Here is a 22,142-nt window from a genome sequence, read left to right on the forward strand (position 1 = left end):
AGGGGGCCGGAGGGGCAGCGTTATTTGGAAGGGCTGAATCGGCCTAGCTCGGCCCCAGGGAGGCCTGATAAGGGCCTAGCACTTATGAGCGACTGGAGGAGGCCTCAGGGTTAGTAACCAGGAGCAAATATTAGGACAGAAAAGGGTTAGACTGATTGTCAGGACCAGCCTGGCTGCCGGTGGGGTGGAGGATGTGGAGCTCCCTGCCCGGGGGAGGCTGGGAGCTCTATCAATTGGGGCATTTCACACTGGACTCCACCACACCTGAGCTAGTGTATAAGTGGGGCTGATGCTGCCCTGGCCCACGGGGGCGCAGCAGCTGGGCTGTCTGATGGGGTCACAGCAGGGCCATGGCTTCACTCACTCTCCCCTCTGTCCGATTTCACTCCATGTCCTTTCCCCTTCCAGGCGGGACGTCCTGGATCTTGTCGCAGGGAAGCGGAACCGGCTCCAACTTCACGGGCATTTTAGGGTCTGATCCAGAGTCCATTGGAATCAATGGAAAGACTCCCAATGACTTTCGTGGGCTTTGGATCAAGCCTCTAATGACCGTGGTTTGGGCCAGGAGGAGCTTCATTAACTAAACCCAACAGTAAGCAGGTGCCGGCTTGTCCGTAGGCCACCTGGGGAAGTATTCGTAAGCACAAAATGCTGGAAATAAAAGGGAGCTTTAAAATGACATCCCCAGCATGGTCCATGCACCAGCAACCTTGCCAAGGACTCTCTAGCTCAGGGTTTTATACTGCTGCCCATCCCCATAGTATCTGGGTCTCACAGTGGGGAATTAGCTCATATTAAGCATTTCCACTCATATACAGGATCTCATATGTTTCTCTGATGATAGTCAATTATTACAGCTCTGCTTCTTGCTGAGGTCAGAATGCTGAGCTTGTGACATCACAGTCTTTCCTATGGCAACAAGCTGATGTCATAAAGAGAGGATTGAGCTTATAGCAGGTTCAGACAGAGGGAGAAGCCCGGGACAGAGGAAGCCCTTCTTTAAAGGCAATACCTGCCCAGGCAATATGGGATGAGAGCGGCAGTGAATGTTCCTGGTTGTATAACAAGTTCTTGGTCTGTATTTGCTCCAGCAGGTGAGTGACTAACACCAGCAGCACTCAGCCCCGCCAGCTGATTCTGATCAGGGGTGACTCAGGTGAGGAGAGAGAGTGAATGAAATGTGATGCCAGGGCTGGAGGGGTGTTATGGCTGCCCTGCTACTGGGGAGCTCTCAGTGGCTCTGCGGAGCAGCTTTTCTACAGGGCACCTCAGGGAACACACCTGCTCACTCAGGAGACTGAGCGGCTACAGTTAAACCCCAATTCCAGGCAGGCCGCGGGACCGGGAGACACTCAGAACCTTCTCAGGACCGGCCATGCAATGACCCCTAACAAGATTAACTTCTGCAGGTTTCGGGTTCAGAACCTTGGGGTTCTGCTGCGTGGAAGGGGCAGGATCTGCCGAGAGGCCGGAGTGCCTGAGAACCAGCAGTGCTGGGAAGTGACTCGCTGTGTGTCCAAACGGCTGGCTGTCAGAGCTGCGACGCCCAGGGTTCTGTCAGGCAGACCCGAGGCTGGCAGGGCAGAGACCTCCGCAGAGTCTGCCCCGTTTGCTACACCCCTGATCGCGAAGTAGCTACATGTGGCTGAGCAGCCTGGACACTCGGCAGCCGCTGGGAGATGGCACAGTCTGTGCACTCCCACAATGCAGCATGTGCGAGGGCTCCGCACTCAGGGCAGCAGCCGGCATCTCTGCAGGGCTGGGTAACTGGCCTGAAGTCCCTTGGCGCCAGCACCTACATTTTTCTCTGTAAAAGTCCCAAGGTGCCTCGTTTCTGCTGCTGGGCAGGTGTGCTCACGGCTAAGCCACAGCAGGATTCTGAACAAGGGGTTCCCTGCCTACCCCGCCTGCTACGGGAGACATTCTGAAAGCCACCTAATGCCTGGGGACAGGGCAAGGAGGCAGCAGCAGCCGACTCCCTCCTAACCTTAACCCCAAGGCTTGGCACGCTCGCCCAGCATGTGGGAGCCCTGGTTTGATTCCCCTTTCTCCGCTGCCTGATGGAGAGAAAGGATACAAACTGGGGTTTCCGCCTCACAGGGGGTGCCCCTCCCACCCGGCTATAGAGTCAGTCTGACCTGTTCTCTGGCCCAAGGCCGATTCAATTATTTACACACAGTGGAACAGCTTCAACAGGTGAGTTCAGGGCAGCAGCACATCAGATTGCCACGTAGCCCAGTGGCAGGGGTGCAATGCGGGAGGGGGCCCAGCCCTGCACCCTGGCTCCTGACTGCAGCTGGGTGATGTAACCCAGACACCCCTCCATCATGGCTAGGACAAATTTGAATGGTGTTGTGACCTGGCTCACAGGGTGGCAACGCCACCCAAATTTGGGGTGTCCGGGTAGGTAAACTGGAGCCCCTCCTTAGCAAAACCACTGTTCAGATCCCTTCTCCAGCCCAGACTGAGACGCCTAAGTCCCAGAGAGGGGCAGGGCTTAGGACATCCCTCTCCCTCTGGTCTGTAGTGGCTAGTTTAGGTGGCTTTGGGGGGTGTCTAATGCGCCCCGTGCATTGTGTAGGGAGCCCAGGTGCCTAACTCAGGGTGGCTAGACACCTAAACGTTACGCACTGCACTGCAGAGTGTTGCAATGGGCCTGTGTTGAGAGCACGTCTGGTAAACAAGAGGAGACTGGGCCCAGAAATCAGTGGACCAAAACTGGGGTGTCAGACGTGCTCTCAACACAGGCCCATTGCAACACTCTGCAGTGCAGTGCGTAACGTTTAGGTGTCTAGCCACCCTGAGTTAGGCACCTGGGCTCCCTACACAATGCACGGGGCGCATTAGACACCCCCCAAAGCCACCTAAACTAGAGGTGTCAGAAACTAGGCCTAATGGGTGGACACAATAATGTGAGGATGGAGGCCTTGAAAAGAGACTTTGAGGGGGGCTCAGATGGTTGGGAGATTCCTGAGGGAAGGGCTGGTGGGCTCCTGCTTCGCTCCAGAGACTTTGTCCATTCGGGAGCCTCGAGGGTCATCCTGACTCTCAGGCCTTGGCATGCCAGTGGGGATGCCTGCTGTGATTGTTGGGCCTACAAAACATATCCCGATTGTGAGCTCAAATAGGAAAGGTCAGTGAAAGGTCATAAGATGCCACAATAACCTATCATTTTTGCCTACTTGGCCATTAATCATGAAAAATAGGTCAAGTTATTTATGATGTTGAATGTTTTAATCAGGTGCAAGAGAACCAGGCAGAGAAACTGGATTAGTCTAAATCCAAAAGGCCATGCTGACAGAAGCCACAGACTGTTGAAATGATACTTGTTAAAATGAGATGATGTGGAGCCAGAAGTTGAAATGAAATTAGTGTGATGGCTCTTAGGCCCAGAGGGAGGACAAACTAATGAGGGAAACGGGCTATTCCACCCCCATTCCCTGTGTGGGTCCTTAGAGAAAGGGACTTTGGGAGGGAAAGAACAGAAGGAACAGTCGGCGGCTACTGGCGCAAGCTTCACCCTGGGGGCTGCCACCCCACTGTTTCCTGGCGCCCAGGGCCTTTATCATCCCGCTCCTGAGAGAAGTCCTGAGACCAGAGCAGGCCAGCGCGAGGGGCCCAGATGACATGGCCACCCGACCAGCTCCACCTGGGACGACCGTTACCACCATCTTTGATACTATCTGAAAGGCTGTCAAACCTGGGGGATTTTCCTAAAACCGATGCAGCAACAGCTCCTGCCCTTCTCAACCAGCTCACTCTCTTCAGAAAAGGACACACCCCCATCTTCAACACCGCCTCAGAGACTGTCAAGCAACAAGGGTTTCCCTTTAAAACTCTCTCCAGCTGAAGGGAAAGGCAACAAGGGATGCTGTACAGTGACAGCCTGACTTCATACTTTATATTGCAAAGGCTTTAACCGTGTTTCCTTCTTTTCTGTATCTTTAATAAAAGCTTGGAAGGATTTTGAATGGTGAGATTGCCATGGTACTAAGCAGGCTGTGGTCTCTGTATACACCCCCACTCCCTCAGACCTTGTTTAACAGTATTTAATGTTGTTTCAGTGATGGGGGTATATTAACACATTTGGTTCATTTATTCCATCTAAATCAGAGGGTTTCAAACTGGGGGTCAGGTCCCCCTGGGGGACACAGAATGTTTTTGTGGGGAGGGGGCGTGAGAAGCTTTAGGAAAAAAAACGTACTGCACACATTTTTCCCACAGCGATGAATAACTCCTGAGGTTTGAGGGGGACAGGACATTCATTTTAGACCCTGGCAGCTGTTCAATATGCCATCCTTGCTTCTGCACTGCTGCTGGCGGTGGCACTGCCTTCAGAGCTGAGTGCCTGGCCAGCAGCTGCTGCTCGCCGGGTGCCCAGCTCTGAAGACAGCACTGCTGCTAGCAGCAGGGCAGAAGTAAGGGTGGCACGGTCTGCTGACTATAACAGCTCTGTTTGAATCAATGCCTTGCTGGTTTTAATATTTAGTGAGAGTTGCATGTTGATTTTTTTTATCAATATATGAACTTGTGTGGTGGGAGGAGCAGGTGTAAACTGCTACAGACACAAAGAAGGGGGATGCGATCAAATACGTTTGAGAAGCACTGAACTAAATGAATGTAATAGGCCTGACCATCACCACTGCACCAGCGAGGTCCCCAGTCAGATATCTGTGAGATCCTGCTCTGTCTTCCCTCCCTCGTGTGTCCCTTTCCATCCCTCACTTTCTTCCTCCTGGCCTCTCTCTTTTCTCTCTCTCGGCTTGTCACCTGATCCTGAGCCCAGCTGCACTGCACGGCACCTGCACTCCCAGAGATGACGTGTAACTGTTGATAGTTGGAGGGCAGGTATTTTTAACACACTCCCCCCCAAAATATAAATAAAAATATAAACCCTGGCAGAAATCGGGGTGTGTGTGGGGGGAGGACGGGACACATGACCCTGCGTGCTCTCCCCACGCGTCGCCTCTGCACACAACAGGATGAGACAGTCCTGCCCAGCCTGAGAAGTTCCAGTGAAGGAGAGAGACCTGACCAGCACAGCTGGATGCATTTCCGGGAGGGGGCAGTGAGCCAGGGTCCAGAACAACAGCTGTGATGGCTGACCTGCCAGCCCAGAGCACCCATCCTGGACAGACCAGCCACCTCGTAGCCGGAGAACATTAACAAAAGCCATATTTCCACCACCTTTACTATGCTGTCTCTTCTCCTTTTTGTGTCTGACTGTCAAAAGCAGAGAAGGTAACCCACCGCTCCCACCTCAGCAGCCAAACCCTTTCCCACCCACCAAGGACTGTCTGACTCTCTCTTGCCAAGGGGCTCTCATAGGTTCTGACTGAACTTGGTTTACAGAACCGCTCAGTAGCAATGCCAACAGGCTTCATGCCTTGTTTTGACACTTTTTCTCTTGTGTACCCTGATCAACACGTCTCCAGTCTTCGGCGTGAATTTCCTAGTGTGTTTGCCATGGGACCAGGGCCGGCTCCAGGCACCAACTTGCCAAGCAGGTGCTTGGGGCGGCCACTCTGGAGAGGGGCGGCACGTCCAGCTATTCGGCGGCAATTCGGCGGACGGTCCCTCACTCCCGCTTGGAGCGAAGGACCTTCCGCCGAATTGCCGCCGCAGATCGCGATCGCGGCTTTTTTTTTTTTTTTTTTTGCCGCTTGGGGCGGCAAAAACCCTGGAGCCGGCCCTGCATGGGACTAAGCAGGCCGAGGTCTCTGCACTCAGAACCCTGAACGTGTTTCACTGTTTAGTGTTGTACAGCACCCCGAGCAATCCCACCTGGCTATTGGTGCAGCCTGCTGGGCTCTGCAGCTCCATGGCCCCCCTCTACCACAGCTGCAAATATTTGTTTTCAGTAGCTCTTACTCATTAACCTGTACGGCCCATGAGGTGTTCTTTGCCCTGGCACAGTATCAGTGCTGCCTGCAGAGCAGGGGCTATAGCACCTGCAGCTGCTCAGCCATTCGCTTCCTTGGTGCATTCCTGCCCTCCTGGCTCTCCCCTCTGGTTCGCTCTGCAGGGGCTGAACATGGCGAAGTAGCTGCTTTGGTACCTCGCCCTCTTGGGGGCTGTTGCACAAACAAGTAGGTGATGTGACAGGTGGGCTGAGCCCTGTCTGTCTGTCTGTCTGTCTGCCTTCCAAACAGCTGGCAAACATTCCAGGAAGCTATAAACACAAACCTGGGGCCAGGCCCATATCCCAGAACCAGCTGCCCGCTGCAGTCCCTGCCTCAGCACAATGTGAGCTCAGCCACTCTGCACCAGCGGCTGCTCCTCTTCCTGGGTAGCTTAATGTGCTTAGTGCATCGGGCCCACCATTGGCCCCTAGAGTCCCTGCAGCTGGAGCCTTGGTTTGTGTATGAGCTGATTGAGCTGTGCCACACGACCATGGCCTCGGCACCCGGGCCCGGTCATGGCGTTGCAGGATCTAGTCCTTGGGTTGGGGTCCTGGAGCCATCGCGCCGAGGGCTCCTGGAACATACTTTGGCCTCATACGTGTATTCACCCTGGGAGGATGTGTTGGGGATTGGGGGGTGGGGCCGGAGTATTCGTGGGGGGGAGGAGGGGAGCTCACGGGGCCTTCCAAAATATTGGTGGGGGGAGGTTGGAGGAAGGACCCTGCCCCCCCCCCAACGAGAACACAAGCAGCAGGGAGGAGGGGAGGCAGCTCAGGTTGGGGGAGGGGTTGGTCCAGCAGCGGCAGCCAGTGTTTGGTGACATTCCTGGCCCATGGCCATCAGGGAGGTCAGTGACTTGCCTGGAGAGAGGGCGGGGGTGGGAAGTGCATGCCAGGCACAGCTCCTGGAGATCCGTGGGGCCTGTGGCCTGGTCTCCTGCCCCTTGTGGGCAGCAGGGGGCTGTGTCCTCGGGGGGGACGGACACATCAGCAGGAGGTGCTGGCAGTGGCCACAGTGCAACCTGGATGATGCTTCCATTGGATTGGGGGGTGGAGGAAGTGGGTGGCCTGCCCACAATTTGCTGCATTCCCCAGGCAGGGGGCTGCATGCAGCACACAGAGCCAGCTGGACCATTAGGACCTGGTAGCCTCTGGTTGAAGTGGGCTGGGGTCTCAGATTAGCTCCTAGTGGGACAGGGCTATAACAGGCCCCACTCTCCTATCAAGCATTCGTGGGCAGAAGGGCCATGGAGACTAAGCAGCCCCTCCAGGCAGGATCCCAGTGTGCTGGCATGCAGTGTGGGGAGGCGGGCACTGCCATCTCTGCTGGTGTGCAGTGTGGGGAGGTGGGCACTGCCATCTCTGCTGGTGTGCAGTGTGGGGAGATTGTCACTGGCATCTCAGCTGGTGTACAGTGTGGGGAGGCGGGCACTACCGCTATCATGTCTTATCCTTAATTTTCTTGTAACTACCTGTCTTTTGTGACGCGTGACTTGTACTCACTTAAAATCTCTCTCTTTGTAGTTAATCAATTTATTTTACTGTTTTATCTAATCCAGTGTGTTTAAATTGAAGTGTCGGGGTAACTCCATTTAAGATAATGGAGTTACCCCGTGTAAATGGTGGTGTATCATTTACTTAAAGGAATAATGAACTTAATATATTTGTATTGTCCAGGAGAAGACTGGGCAGTACAGGACTTATGTTTCTATGGGGAAATCAGGGACTGGGGGTGTGTTGGGGTCACCCTGCATTTTAACCAAGGCTGCTGAGAGCCAGCATGTAACCTGAGTGTAGCTGGCAGGCTGCAGTTACACACAGACACTCGGCGTGGCTTGCATGCTGGAGGGCTGGTTGTGAGCTGCCCAGGTGGGAGCTACTTCAGCAAAGCATTGCAAGGCACCCAAGGTTGCAGGCAGGGCCGGCTCTAGGCACCAGCAAAACAAGCTGGTGCTTGGGGCGGCACATTTTTAGGGGCGGCATGGCCGGCGCCAGAATGCCGCCCCTAAAAATGTGCCCCGGCCGCCCTAGCTCACCTCTGCTGCTGCTGCTGCTCACACGCCACTACTCGCCCTCCCTCCCAGGCTCTCAAGCCTGGGAGGGAGGGGGAGCAGCGGCGCGCGAATCAGCTGTTTCGCGCGCCGTGGCCGCTCGGGGTCTCCCCCTCCCTCCCAGGCTCTCAAACCTGGGAGGGAGGGGGAGACTCCGAGTGGCCGCGGCACGGGCGCCGCTTCTCCCCCTCCCTCCTAGGCTTGAGAGCCTGGGGGGAGGAGGCAGGGAAGGGGCGGAGTTGAGGCGGGGCCGGGGGGGGGGAATTAAAAAACGGGGGGGGGGGGGCGGCCAAAATTGTTTTTGCCTTGGTCGGCAAAAATCCTAGAGCCGGCCCTGGTTGCAGGGCAGAGGTGACACAGTCTGCTCTTTAGTCTGGACTGCCCCCTGGTACATCACTGTGGTGCAGTGAGCAGGGTTAATGCACAGCTTGTGATTTTAAAGGAGCTTTACCCTTTAAGCACTGATATAGCAGTTTGAAGTGAGTCTCAAGTGTGGTGTTTGGAAACAGTCAAAGAGAGTTTACAGTTTGTTGTTTTCTGTTGCTTATTTCGGGTAAGGGAAGTAGAAACAGTAAAGCATAAATATGAGCACCAGCAAAACAACCACAAAGCTCGAATCAGCCACATTAGAGAAAGAAGAAAGTGATAAAGAATGCGAACTCCAAAAGTGGCAAGCGGAGACAAGAAGCAAAGAGCAGAAAGCTGCCCACTGGTGAGCCATGAAGCTGAAGGAAAAAGAAACAATCGCCCTCCAATGAGCCCTAGAAGCCGAGAAGCAAAAAGAAGAGAGAGAAGCTGCTGCCCATAAATGAACCATGAAGCTGAAAGAGAAAGAGGCCCTAGAAGAGGAAAACGAGAGGAGGTATAATCTGGACATGATGGAAAAACATGGACAGATCCCAGCATCACCAGTCTCTCCATCCAATCAAGGAACCCTCAGCTTGGACAAGTTGTGTCCTGCATGTAAGGGAACAGACTGTATTGAAGAATACTTTACCACTTTTGAAAGGCTATGTGAGGTTCATAATATTCCTGAGGCCAGGAAAGTCTCCACAGCTCTCTGGTAAAGAGAGCATGTAGTTAATGAAATGCTGATTGGGGAAGAGTTGAGATATTCTGAATTTTAGAAAGCTGTTTTTCAAAGGTTTCAAATTATTTCTGAGATGTACATGTTAAAATTTAGAAATCTCAAGAAAGGTGCTGGCATGAGTCATAGCAAATATCCCTACAAGATGTGTGACCTAATGAGAAAATGGGTAAACGGTAAAGGGTTATAACTAGTTATTTGGTCTCTTTGCTCAAGAACATTTCCTAAGTATATGCACTGATGAGATTAAGAATAGTTTATGGGATAAATCTCTAAAATTTATGCAAGAAATGGCCACGCAGGCTGATGCCTTTGTGCAAGCCCAGATGTCCAATGAGCACGTCACAGAAGGAGGGGTACAAATCCATTGTAAAGGGGGATCCTGTTTTACCCCTGAGAAGAAGGATGGTGGTTGGGAGCCCAGGCACTCACAACCCCTGCTCCCCCCAGAATTGTCCCCTCTTTGAATTCCCCATCACAAACCTCCTGTGAAGGAGGGGGGTCCAAGAAAGTGCTTCCAGGGTAACTTTACTGAGCACCCGAGGAATCAGTGCCCTGAGCTAAAAGAAATCAAGCCCCATCCAAGCCATAATAATGCAGCTATTCTTAACACAGAAGCATCAGTTCACCTGATGAGTCTGGTTACGACTGACCCAGAGGGGGTAGATATGGAATTGATTAAGGTTGCCAGAGCAAATAACAAGGAGTGCATAGGGTGGAGAGACACTGGAGCCCAGGTCTCTTTGGTCAAGGGAATCATGGTCCAAAACACTGATCTGTTACCTGACCAAGAAGTGGAGCTTCTGGCAGTGGGAGGACAGAAGATTCCTGTACCTTTAGCCAAAGTGTATGTGGAACGGGGTAGTATCCCCGTTGAAATGCTTGTTGGGAATGATATTTTGCACATGGCTAAGGCTAGTCATGTGGTAACCCACAGCAAAAGGGCATATTGTATTCGGATCCCAGAGGGGAGTGGTAAAGTTCCAGAGACTTCTGTGCAGGGGAGGGGGGGTGGAAGGAGAGGTCTCTCAAACTCCTCTGCGGAAGAAGGAAGCAGTGTGTTTCTAGGTGTGGGAGGGGCTGAGGCTGGTTCCTGCATGGCAGAGAACAGCAGCAAAATCTATGAGTCTATGCCAGTGTTACCATTTGGGTTAATTAATGCAGAAGCCACTTTGCAGAGGCTGGTCAACCAAGTGTTAAACGGTTTGCAGAGCTTTGTAAGGCCGTATGTGGATGACATCACAGTGTTTACAACACTTGTGCTGTCAAAGGTTCAAAGCAGCAGGACCAGTCATAAAAGCCTGTGAAATTGGAGCAGCCAGAGTTCTGTATGTGGGACCCTGGGTAGGGGGAGATCAAATATCCCCTGATCCCTTAAAAGTTGAAGTCATTGTAAATTGACCTGTACCTCACACCAAAAAACAGGTCCAATCTTCCATAGGTCTGGTAAACCATTCCAGAAGGTCAGTGCGTGGGTTCAGTGACATTGTATCTGCAATCACGGATCTAGTTAAAAAGACAAAGCCTGACCTGCCACCAGTGGCTAACCTACTGCAGCTTTGAAAGGGGGGAGGTGTGACGAAATACACCCCTGTGTTCACACCCGACACACTGTTGTAATAATCTTTGTACAAAGAATGTCTTGTGAGGTAGCATTTGAAAACACAGAATTTGCTGGTCAGAATTGTTGTGTAAAATACACATGGCAACATCGTATGTAAAGTTATAAGTAAGGCTAAGATTTAGTCAGGGTATTTTTAGTAAATGTCATGAACAGGTCATGGGAAATAAACAAAAATTCACAGCCTGTGACATGTCCATGACTTTTACTATAAATACCCCTGGCTAAATCTTCGTTGCTCCTAAGGTGCTGCTGCTCTGGGAGGCCCCTGGGCACTGCTGCTCTGGGGGCCCCTGGGCACTGCTGCTCTGGGGGCCCCTGGGCACTGCTGCTCTGGGAGGCCCCTGGGCACTGCTGCTCTGGGGGCCCCTGGGCACTGCTGCTCTGGGAGGCCCCTGGGCACTGCTGCTCTGGGAGGCCCCTGGGCACTGCTGCTCTGGGGGCCCCTGGGCACTGCTGCTCTGGGAGGCCCCTGGGCACTGCTGCTCTGGGGGCCCCTGGGCACTGCTGCTCTGGGGGCCCCTGGGCACTGCTGCTCTGGGAGGCCCCTGGGCACTGCTGCTCTGGGGGCCCCTGGGCACTGCTGCTCTGGGGGCCCCTGGGCACTGCTGCTCTGGGAGGCCCCTGGGCACTGCTGCTCTGGGGGCCCCTGGGCACTGCTGCTCTGGGGGCCCCTGGGCACTGCTGCTCTGGGAGGCCCCTGGGCACTGCTGCTCTGGGGGCCCCTGGGCACTGCTGCTCTGGGAGGCCCCTGGGCACTGCTGCTCTGGGAGGCCCCTGGGCACTGCTGCTCTGGGGGCCCCTAAGAGCTGATGGCTGGCCCCTGCTCTGGTGACAGGAACGGACTGTCTGGCTACATACTGACCTGAGGCCCCTGGGGACTGCTCTCCAACAGCCTCCGGGGCTGCCCACCAGCTGCTGTTCAGCACGCCCCCAGGGCGGGCCCTGGAACCACTGCTGCTCCGGCCATCCCCTGGACGGCCCCCGAGACTGCTTAGCTATTTTAGGCCTTGGAGCTAAGAAATGCTGACATTAGTAAGTAACTGAATCATAGAATCATAGAATATGGGGGTTGGAAGGGACCTCAGGAGGTCGTCTAGTCCAACCCCCTGCTCAAAGCAGGACCAGCCCCAATTAAATCATCCCAGCCAGGGCTTTGTCAAGCCTGACCTTAGAAACCTCTAAGGAAGGAGATTCCACCACCTCCCTAGGTAACTCATTCCAGTGCTTCACCACCCTCCTAGTGAAAAAGTTTTTCCTAATATCCAACCTAAACCTCCCCCACTGCAACTTGAGACCATTGCTCCTTGTTCTGTCATCAGGTACCACTGAGAACAGTCTAGATTCTATGACCTCTGTGACAGACTCTCAGTCTTAGTGATAAGATTCCCCTGTCTGGTGTTATTAACCCATGTTCCAAACTCCACAGCCCTGCTCAGGCAGAAGTCGGCAAACAGGCCTGTCCTACACAAAGGAATGAGTGCTTGAGCATTTAAGCACTAAACAGATTTATCAAGCAGGGAGGGAAATGAACAGGTGAGGAGAAGCCAGCCGGGAACATCCTGTCACATCAACTCTTTGTCTCCTAGTGCCCAGCTGGAAATGTTTTTCAAGAGAGGGACTGAAACTATAAAAAGGAGAGACAAACAACCCAGGAGACCCCCCTGTTTCTCCCTGCCCATTGCAATCACTGCACCTGAAATGACAAAGAAAGCATTCGTTGGACTCTGAGGCAGGGGTCCTGACCTACAGGGTTTGGTCAGTACGACTGCTGAAAGCATGCGGAGAGAAACGTTGCCTGAATTTGATGGAGTTGGTTAGGTTAGGCATTAGTGAACGTCTTGTCTTTATTTTTCTTGTAACCATTTCTGACTTTTATGCCTCATGACTTGTACTCACTTAAAATCTCTCTCGTAGTTAATACGCTTGTTTTACTGTTTTATCGACTCCAGTGTGTTTAAATTGAAGTGTCTGAACAACTATTTGAGATGATAAACTGGCATATTCTGCCCTTTCAGGAATAATGGACTTAATATATTTGAACTGTCCAGGAGAGCAACACAGGACGTACATTTCTGGGGGATATCTGAGACAGGGGGTGTGTTGGGGTCACCCTGCAGTATAACCCAGGCTGGTGAGAGCCAGCATGTAACCCAAATGTGGCTGGCAGTCTGCAGTCACAGACACTCAGGCTGTGGCTTGCATGCTGGACGGCTGTTTGAGAGTGGCCCAGGTGGGAGCTGCTTCAGCAAAGCATAGCCTTGCAGGCAGGGGTCACACAGTCCCCCATTGGTCTGGACTGTGCCCTGGTATGTCACAGGTGGACCCTGCTGCCATGCAGTGCAGGGAGGGGGGCGCTGCCATCCCTGCTGGGGTTGGGGAGGAAACTCCCAAGACTGTCTGAGCTCAGCCAGTGCCTGATTGGGCTTCCCTCCGCACCTAGACGGAAAGGTCTGTGTGTTCCCCAAGGGGTCCAACGATGCATGTGCCATCCTGTCGCCAAGGCTGGAGCAGAGCTTCACCATGTTCCTGAGATCCTTCAGCCAGCTGGCCCAGCCCTACGGCCTCTTCTCCTATGCAACCAGGGACACAATGACGAGATCCTGCTCTGCTGGGAGAGCCCCGCCGAGTATCAGATGTACATGGGCGGGGAGCCCCTGACATTCAGTGTCCCATTGAGCAGCTGCAGCGCCCAGTGGGAATCCAGCTGCCTGACCTGGGACTTGCCCACGGGGCTGGTGCAGCGGCGAACAGGCCAGACTTAGGCAGGAAGGGTGCTGCCGAGGGCTGAGCTGGTGATCATCCTGGGGAAGGACCAGGAGTCGTCCGGGGGCTCATTGGATGCCGATCAGGAGTTTGTGGGGGAGATAGCGGAGGTGAACGTGTGGCACTATGTGCGGTTGCCTGAGCAGATGGGGCAGCTGCACAAGGAGAAGCTCCCCAGCCCCAGGCCGGACAGGACAGCCCTGAGTTATCAGCTCCAGGCTAGGGGCTGACAGAGCCCACGGGCAGCCAGCACCTAGGAACCTGGCATGGGGAGCAGTAGGAGGGCCCTGAGAGATGGAGGGAGCCACCCAGCTGCTGAGCCCTGGACGCTGGGAGCAGGGGAGACACTTTCCACAAGTGACTTGGGATTTTGGGTGTCTCGGTTTGTGGGACACCTGGAAGGGCCCAGCTCCAGAGGGGGCTGAGCAACCTGCTGCCAAGAGCTGGCCCTTCCAGGGGCCCCAAATCACTCGTCGCTTCTGAAAACTTTGGCCCTTGTCTGGGCCCGTTTGTACCTGACGGGCTTCTCCGGAGGCCCCCCATCTCTGTGTCACTATCGAGTCCAATGAAGTGAGAAAACCTGCCCGGGCTTCTGCCGGAAGGACTCCAAAACCAGCAAGGGGATGGAGGGAACGGTCTGCTGGGAAAGGACAGGAGTCTCCCATGCGGAGGCCGCGAGCTCCCCAGGAGGATGAGAAGATGGCTGGGGATGGGCCCTCAGCACAGCTAATGCACCGATCCCTCTGCTGCACTGACCCCATGCCGCTACCCCTCCACTGCTGCACTCGTCACCGCCCAGAATGCTGGGCCCAACCGGCTGCTGGTCGTAGTAGCTCACAGTGAAGCCCTGCAATCCTGCCCCACCCCGGCCTTTCCCATTCTCGCTGCCAAAGCAGGGCGGCAGCCTGAGCCAGGGGCACGTTCATCTCTGCGCTGAGAGCTGCCTGGACACTGAGCAGAACCAGAGCCCAGCGCCGGGACCCCGAGACACTGATGCCCCAATGTCCCGACAGGTGCAGGCAAAGCCCTTCCCAGGGCCGCTGCCTCCTGCCATGGGGACTAGTGCTCACTTTGGGCCGCAGCCCTTGAGAATAGCAGGGTTGAGCTGGGTGTGATCCGCTTCCACCCGTCTCCTGACAGAGCCAGCCAGGGAGCTCCAGCCAAGCCCCCCAGCACCTGGCCCGACCGCCCCTTGGTGTTGCTGTGAACACCCCGTCAGCACCAGCACAGACCCTCCCTCCAGCACTGATGTCACCTGCCAGGGGCATGACATCACACGCCAGCCCTGGGACCCGGAACTGCTGCTTCCCAGAATGCATCAGCCAGGGAAGCGGCTGATGGGTTAGAAGCTGCTGCGGTCTCCTGGCACCCAGCAGACAAGTCTGGTGGGGTTGTGGGGAGAGGGTGTTTCTGACCCTGGACGAGGGCCCTGCTGCGCCTGTACCCAGCACATAGTGTAACAAGGAGCCGTGCTGAGCAGGGCCATGGTGCAGTGGGGGTGATGGACACAGAGAGCATGTGAGCAGCCCATCTCCCCTTTACCTGACCTGGCTCTATTATGGCGGGTGGGGTTCCCTGTGGGCTGAGCCTCCCCTCCATCCCCCTCAAAAGCTGCTGTCCTGGACACCATCCCATAGCCACGGTAGGCTGGAGGGTGCTGTGGCTGGATGCTTTGCCAGCAGCTGTGAGAGCTCTGGCCCCGGGGCCAGCACTGCCGCCACGGCTGTGCCAGACGCCCTGCATGGCTGCATGTGGCTGGCCGAGCCCTTTCCTCCGTCCCTCCCCCCCCCCACCGGGAACAGCCTGTCCCTTCTCAGGAGAAACTGTTGAAAGTGCGGCTGGTTCCCTGTCTGCAGCTCTAATGAGTAACTGCCATCGATCGCCAGCCTCCCAGACCCACCCCCTGCATCGGCAACTCTGACTGCACCCGACCTGCAAATACTGGAATATTGTTTACACATCACCACTGGGGATATAAATTAGGGCTGGTCCCCCTGGTCCATGCACTCGGGGACTGGCATTGCCTGGGGGCAGGTTTCAGGGCAGAGCAGTCCAAGACCTCCCTCCTCCCTTCTCCGCGTTCCTGCCCCTCTGGGTCGCTCTGCAGGTGAAGAACATGGAGAAGCTGCAGCTTTGGCTCCTCGTCCTCATTGGCCTCTCGGGAGCTGTCACCCAGACAGGTAGGGGCAGAGCAAAAGGCTGAAGGAACTGGGTATGTTTAGTTTGGAAAAGAGGAGATTAAGGGGGAGTATGATAGTGGTCTTCAACTACTTGAAAGGCTGCCATAAAAAAGATGGAGAAAAGTTGTTCTTTCTTGCCACAGAGGCCAGGACAAGAGGCAAAGGGTTCAAACTACAGCATAGCAGATTTAGATAAAAAACTTCCTAACGGTAAGAACAGAAGGACAATGGAGCAGATAGTTAGGGAGGTCGTGGAAGCTCCTTCACTGGAGGTTTTCAAAAGGAGGCTGGAGCCATCTGTCTTGGATGGTTTAGCCACAACAAATCCTGCACCTTGGCAGGGGTTAGACTAGATGACCCTGGTGGGTCCCTTCTAACCCCATGGGTCTATGATTCTATGGAGGATGCTTCCAAACCCTCTTCCTGGCTTGCTTGTCGAGTGCGTGGGGAGGGGACGAGCCGGGCTGGGTGCTGGGACCCTCACTCACTCAAGCCCCTCTGCTGCAGTGGGCCTGGATGCTGGGGGAAGCTATGAGCTGTCTCTGCAGTGACAGAATTCTTAGGTTCTTGGCTCAGCAGCTCCTGGCACTGAGAGTTGCCCCCACACAGCAGCTGCAGAGAAACAGGGGAGAGAGGAAAACGAGGGAGGGAGAAAGGAGGTTGGGGGAGGACAGGGCTCCATGGGGCATCGGCCAAAGCACCCACCTCCCAGCGCTAAGTCTCATTGCCAGATCTACTGCACAGCCCGAGACAGAGGTGCCTGGGCAGAGCTGTGGGTGGGAGGAGGCCAGGGCTGGGATAGCAGGGGGCTGCGGGTCGGGATTGAGGGGCATCGGCAGAGCTGTGTATAGGGCCCTTTGCAGAGCAAGAGTAGGGGCCTGTGGATTGTGGCCGGTGGCCCTGGGCAGGTGTGAGCGCGTGCGTGGCTGGGAAGGGGTGTGAATGTCCAGGGGTGGGAATATCAGTTTTTCTGCAGGCCAGGGCTGGGGGGCAGCCCAGACTGGAAGGGCAGCAGGTACCGAGATCAGGGTCCCATCTCTGGGCACAGCGTGAGAGGGAAGCTCGCCCTCTGTCAGCCCAGCCTGTCCCTCGCCGGCCAGGACTGAGCCTCCTGTCTGAGAACCTGGCCCAGGTTCCATCCAGCCGGCACAGGACCAGCTCCTCAATTGGTACAAATCAGCAGAGCTATGGTGACGTGACTCATTGCGCCTCTGCAGCTCTGGCCCCACATGTATGAGAGGCTGAAATTTCCTGCTCCCGAGCGCCCAGGGACACAAGCAGCAGCTCCCTTTCAGGGAGCAAACAGCATCACCCCTCATAGGGCACGTTTCACCAGGGGATCCGCAAGCACCATGCAGATGGGCAGGGATGCACTCACTGATGGCCCCCTCCCCCAGCAGGCAGCCGTCAGGGGGCGGGACCCAGTGGCTGTTTGTGCACCCCCTGCCTGAACCGCCCCCCAGCACTCTGCACCTCCTCATAGAATCATAGAATATCAGGGTTGGAAGGGACCTCAGGAGATCATTTAGTCCAACCCCCTGCTCAAAGCAGGACCAATCCCCAGGCAGATTTTTCCCCCAGATCCCTAAATGGCCCCCTCAAGGACTGAACTCACAACCCTGGGTTTAGCAGGCCAATGCTCAAACCACTGAGCTATCCCTCCCCCCCAGCTGCACCCCCTGCCCGAATCATCCCCAGCACTCCCCAACCAAACTGTACCCAGCACCCCCCCCAAATCCCCGCCACAGTACCCTCCATCCCCCTGCCCGAATCACCTCCTGGGGTCCACCCCATGCCCCAATCCCCCCCAGCTCTGTGCTGGGCTTGGTGGGGGGCGCTCTGCTCCTGAGTCACTAGCCCACTTCCTGCGGGGCTGGCAGGGCAGCCAGGCCTCCTGCTTGCCCAGCCCTGGGGCAGTGATGGGGCAGGTCAGGGCAAGAGCCAGGCCGTGATGCTGGCACACAATCCAGCCTCACTGGCCGCCTGTGTCTCCCTGGCAGATCTACACGGCAAAGTGTTCGTGTTCCCTAAGGCGTCTGCAACTGCCCACGTCATCCTGAAGCCGAGGCTGGAGCAGCCGCTGTGGAACGTCAGTGTGTGTCTGAGATTCGGGTGCGACCTGACCCGGGCCTACAGCCTCTTCTCCTACGCCACCAAGGCCAAGGACAACGACTTCCTCCTCTTCAAACCCAAGCCCGGGGAGCTCAGACTGTACGTCGGAGGCGAACTCGTCACCTTCAAAGTCCCAGAAAGAACAGACACAAGCACTGGGTGGGTGCACGTCTGTGCCAGCTGGGAGTCCGCCACCGGCATAGCCGAGCTCTGGGTGAACGGGAGCCCCTTACCCAGGAAGGGGCTGAAGAAAGGCTACTCTGTCAGCAACCAGGGTGTGCTTGTCCTGGGGCAGGAGCAGGACACCCTGGGGGGTGGGTTCGACATGAATCAGTCGTTTGTTGGGGAAATCACAGATGTGTACATGTGGGACACTCTGCTCTCCCCGGATGAAGTTAGCCTTGCCATGAGCAATGGGGTCCTGCCTCATCTCGTCCTTGACTGGAGAACCCTGAGCTACGAGACCAAGGATTATGTTGTCATTAAACCCAGCCTGCTCCCAGTGTACTGAAGGCCCAGCGCTGCTTGGCTAGTGGGGCCAGAAAATGGGTGGGGGCGCAAAGCAAGGAATTGCCTGTATCACTGTGGTAATGTAATCGACCTGTTCGGCCTGCGATGGGAAAGAGGCAGATGCACTCCGGAGATCTGCACATGGGCCTGGGACCAGGGAGCTCCTCTCGTCCATCTCCAGCTCTGACCCCAACTCCCACTGGGACCTTGGGGAATCACATGGGCCAGATGTACGAGGGTGCTCACCCTGTAACAGGGCCAGCCACCCCCGAGCACCCCCTTGGGGCCAGGGGTGGCTATGCAGTGCCCTGTCTCAGTTTCCCCTCTTGGATTCTAAATAGCTCCCCAAAAGCCTTTCATGAGTCCAATTACAAACAGCCCTTTTTGGGGTCTTGTTTATGGCCTTAAAATGCCAAAGGATTCAAAGAGCCCCCCCCCCCAGCTTAGCCTATGAGCAGACCTCTCTACCTGCCTTGTCTAGCGCCCCATGGCTCCAAGGGATCTGCAGGCAAAGCCCTTTGCCGGCCCCCCAGCCTCCCCATGTCTCTCAGGGTCCCTGCAGCACACCCTCTGCAGCATCTTTGCACCATTTCCGACTGCGATCAGCCCTCCTTCCTGAGGGGGCTGTTCACTGCTCAGCTCTGCCTGGCTCCCTGCCACTGCCCATGCGCCCCCCCCCCCCGTCTCTAACCCCCTCTAACCAGGTTAGTCACATGGCTCCTCTCCCCTGGAAATGGCCGTGTCACAGGCTGTGGCCATCTCCCTTGAGGGGCAGCCACCCTGAGGCACACACCTGTGTTGAGCTTTTGAGCACTCACCCTTCCCTCCGGTGAGGTGCTGATGGCAGCACTTGCCTCCCGAGGAGTTGGGAGGCAGGACCTGGGAAGAACTGCTTTGTGAACGGTGCCTAAGGGGTCAAGCACCTGAGCCCCACTCAGTTTGTGCCCAGATTGTGCCCAGCCAGAGTCTGTGATGTGCTTGGAGCACGGCAGTGCTGGGAGTGCCAGGGGCCTTCATGGTCACCATAAGCAGAGCCTGCCAGAGCAGACCAGCTCCGTGTATCCAGCCTGATACATTCCTGGGTTGGCTCAGTCGCTGGAGATGTTTCCCAGCCTGTGTACGTCAGTGTCTCCATTGCTGCTGGGTGGGCCGGGGGGCATTCCAGGTACTAGGCCCAAGGAGCCCCACGGTTACCCTGCTGCCTCTCCACTGGGCTGCCTAGGGCTGAGTTTGGAATGACTGTGGTCATCTGTGTTCTAAGAGACTGTGCCATTGTCCCAGGGGCTTGGTGCCCTGCCAGCCCCAGTAAATGACCCTTTCGGCTGAGCTGTGCGCGTGGTTATTGCTGATCTGCAGGGCCCAGCGACACGGGTGCTGTGGTCAGACCTCTTCTAACACCTGTTAGTGCCCAGACTGGGAGAGAACAGGTGGGCAGGGGCTCGTGGCGCCAGGCCTTGTGCAGGTGGCTAAAGGGGGATCTGAACAGTTATCCACGCTGTTTCTTTGGTTGCCAGGTGCCCGCTTTACAACCAGAAAGTCCGGTCGAAAGGGGACCTGACAATGTCCGGTCAGATGTACTGAGCAGACATCAAAAGGGCAGTTACCGCAGGGTGGGGGGAGGCACCGGGTCATTAAACCATGCCAGCCCCTACTCAACCAGGCCCGCCTCCTACCTGCAGGTAGGCTCCTTGTCAGACTGCAGCAGGTCCTGCAGCCCCAGAGCAGAGGGAGCCCAGCTGGTGGGGGGAGGGAGGTGGAGATGATCCAGTGAGGGGAATAGGGGGAGAGAGGAGCGATTGACTGGGGTGGGGCCGTGGGGGGAAGAGGTGGACAAGGAGACTGGGCCTCATGATAAGAGGTGGAGCAGGGGCGGCGCCTTGGGGGAAGAGATGGGGTAGGGGGCAGGGACTTGGGGGTCTGGTTACCAGCAATCCAAAAGATGGCAACCCTCCCTGTTTCTGAGAGCTACAATGCATCGGTGTGCAGGAGAGACTGATTCCCCAAAACACCCTGTCTGTGTCTACTGCTCTTCACACAACACAAAGAAAATGGAGAAACCACATGGGTACTCTTGGGTCGGCCTCACGTTGCACACGTGCGCGCACACACACACTAAGCTCAAGGCCTCCTATCCCCTCCAGGGGAAGGCAGACATAAGTCGCTCCCCTTTCTCAGAGGTGCTAGCTGAGTGACTGCACAGAACACATCAGGGACCAGACCCCGGTTCTAACCCTGAAGACTCCCGTCTCATCCCTGTGGTTACACTGCCTTAGGCCAGAGCTAGCTGAAAAATGGAATTCCTGTCCTGATAGGAATGGTGACACCTTGAAAGGTAATTTTGTCCCAGATCAGGAGGAAAATTCAAAATCTCAGAAAATTTTGCAGAACAAAATATTTTGATTTGGACCCATCAGAATGACCTTATCAGAATGTTTTATAGTGACAGTGTCAAACTACTATAATGTAAGCAGGGTCTGAATGAGCTCTCCCCCGACATCTAGTGATGAGCTGTGGAAGAGGACTTCAGGAGCTGATCTCATTTGCACGGGCACACCCACCCTGCCTAGGTGCTCAGCATGATGGGATTGCTTTCCCAAATGATCACTTTTGGCTGGTGTTGGATCCCCAGTCTCCTTGTTACTGGGGGCAGGGGCACTAAAGGGTTGTTATCGTTGTTGTGTGCATCAAGGGCAGCAGAACTGTGCTTGGCATGGCGTGATTGAGGGTCTCACCCTCAACTAGTGGCACTTACTGGGCAGGGGACATGGGTTCCAAAGATCAGTAGTGGTGGTGACTATGAGTAAGTTTATTTGGTGGGGTGACTGTAGGGTGCTAGAGTTGCTCTGATCCATCCATCCATCCATCCATCCGTCCGTCCGTCCGTCCTTCCACCCACCCACCCACCACTGTGTAATAAAAGAGCTAATTTAGACTCAATTGAAAGTTTTGTTACATACTGGGGAGTTGAAATCAGTGATACCTAGGTCTGAGTGTTAGATCTGCTTTGGGACAGTGTTTCTGGTGTAAGAGACTGTCCAGTATGTACCAGCAGTGAGGCTCCCATACTAACAATTAGAATCACTGAGAGCTGTGTTAAGTGGTGGGACTTGAAGGCATCCTGGCAGGTTGACAATCAGCTGGCATGATGATCAGTGGAGAGGTGTGTCAATCAGCTGGCGAGGCAGCTGCTGGAGAGGACTGGAGTGCAGCACCACAGAGCAGTGTGGTGATCGGCCAGCAGGGTGGCTGGCGGAGAGATGTGGAGCACCAATTGGCCAGCAGGGCGGCTGCCGAAGAGGAGCAGAGTGCTGATCGGCAGGCAGGGCGGCCGGCAAAGAGGAGCTGCGAGCAAGTGCCTGGGCAGCAGAGTGAGTAAGGTGCCAGGGTGGGCGGTGAACTCCGCAGATGCATCTCTGAACTCTGGGTCTGCACTGACCAAGGACAGCAACTGTGAGTGGGGTGCAGAGGAGGGATGGGCATGTTAAAGGGACTTTTGGTTGCTGGACTTAAGAACCTGAGGGGAAAAGGACACTGCCCAACTTACTTGGAGGGGTGGGTGTTATGTTCATGGTTTATGTTTATGAACCCCAGTTGAGGTGTTTTCCCAAATCAATGCTGAGTTACTTCCCTCCTTTTATTAAAAGTTTCTTTGCTACTCTCAGACTCTGCTTGCGAGAGGGGAAGTATTGCCTCTTAGAGGTGCCCAGAGGGTGGTGTGTAATAGTCCCAGATCACTGGGTGGGGGCTCGAGCCAGTTTTGTGTTGAATTGTTGAAAAGGAACCCCTAGATACTGAACCTAGCCCTTTTTGCTGCCAATGCTGACTGTCAGAAGGGTTACAGTAATATAATATCAAAATAATGAATAATCTATTAATAATACTGTGACGGGTTGGGTCACAGAACCTCCCTTGG

At 55.3% G+C, this 22,142-nt stretch overlaps 1 protein-coding gene across 1 annotated transcript; it reads left to right on the forward strand.

Annotated features, from left to right (window-relative positions):
- The first annotated feature begins 8,768 nt into the window (after positions 1 to 8,768).
- On the forward strand, positions 8,769 to 18,230 carry LOC135892641 (serum amyloid P-component-like). The gene is made up of 4 exons (XM_065420437.1): positions 8,769 to 8,916; positions 13,105 to 13,238; positions 15,535 to 15,607; positions 17,608 to 18,230. Exons 1-4 carry the CDS (start codon positions 8,769 to 8,771, stop codon positions 18,228 to 18,230), a joined length of 978 nt encoding a protein of 325 aa, XP_065276509.1.
- Positions 18,231 to 22,142: the final 3,912 nt, after the last annotated feature.

The sequence above is a fragment of the Emys orbicularis genome, chromosome 20 (assembly GCF_028017835.1).
Source record: "Emys orbicularis isolate rEmyOrb1 chromosome 20, rEmyOrb1.hap1, whole genome shotgun sequence".
NCBI classification, from domain to species: domain Eukaryota; kingdom Metazoa; phylum Chordata; order Testudines; family Emydidae; genus Emys; species Emys orbicularis.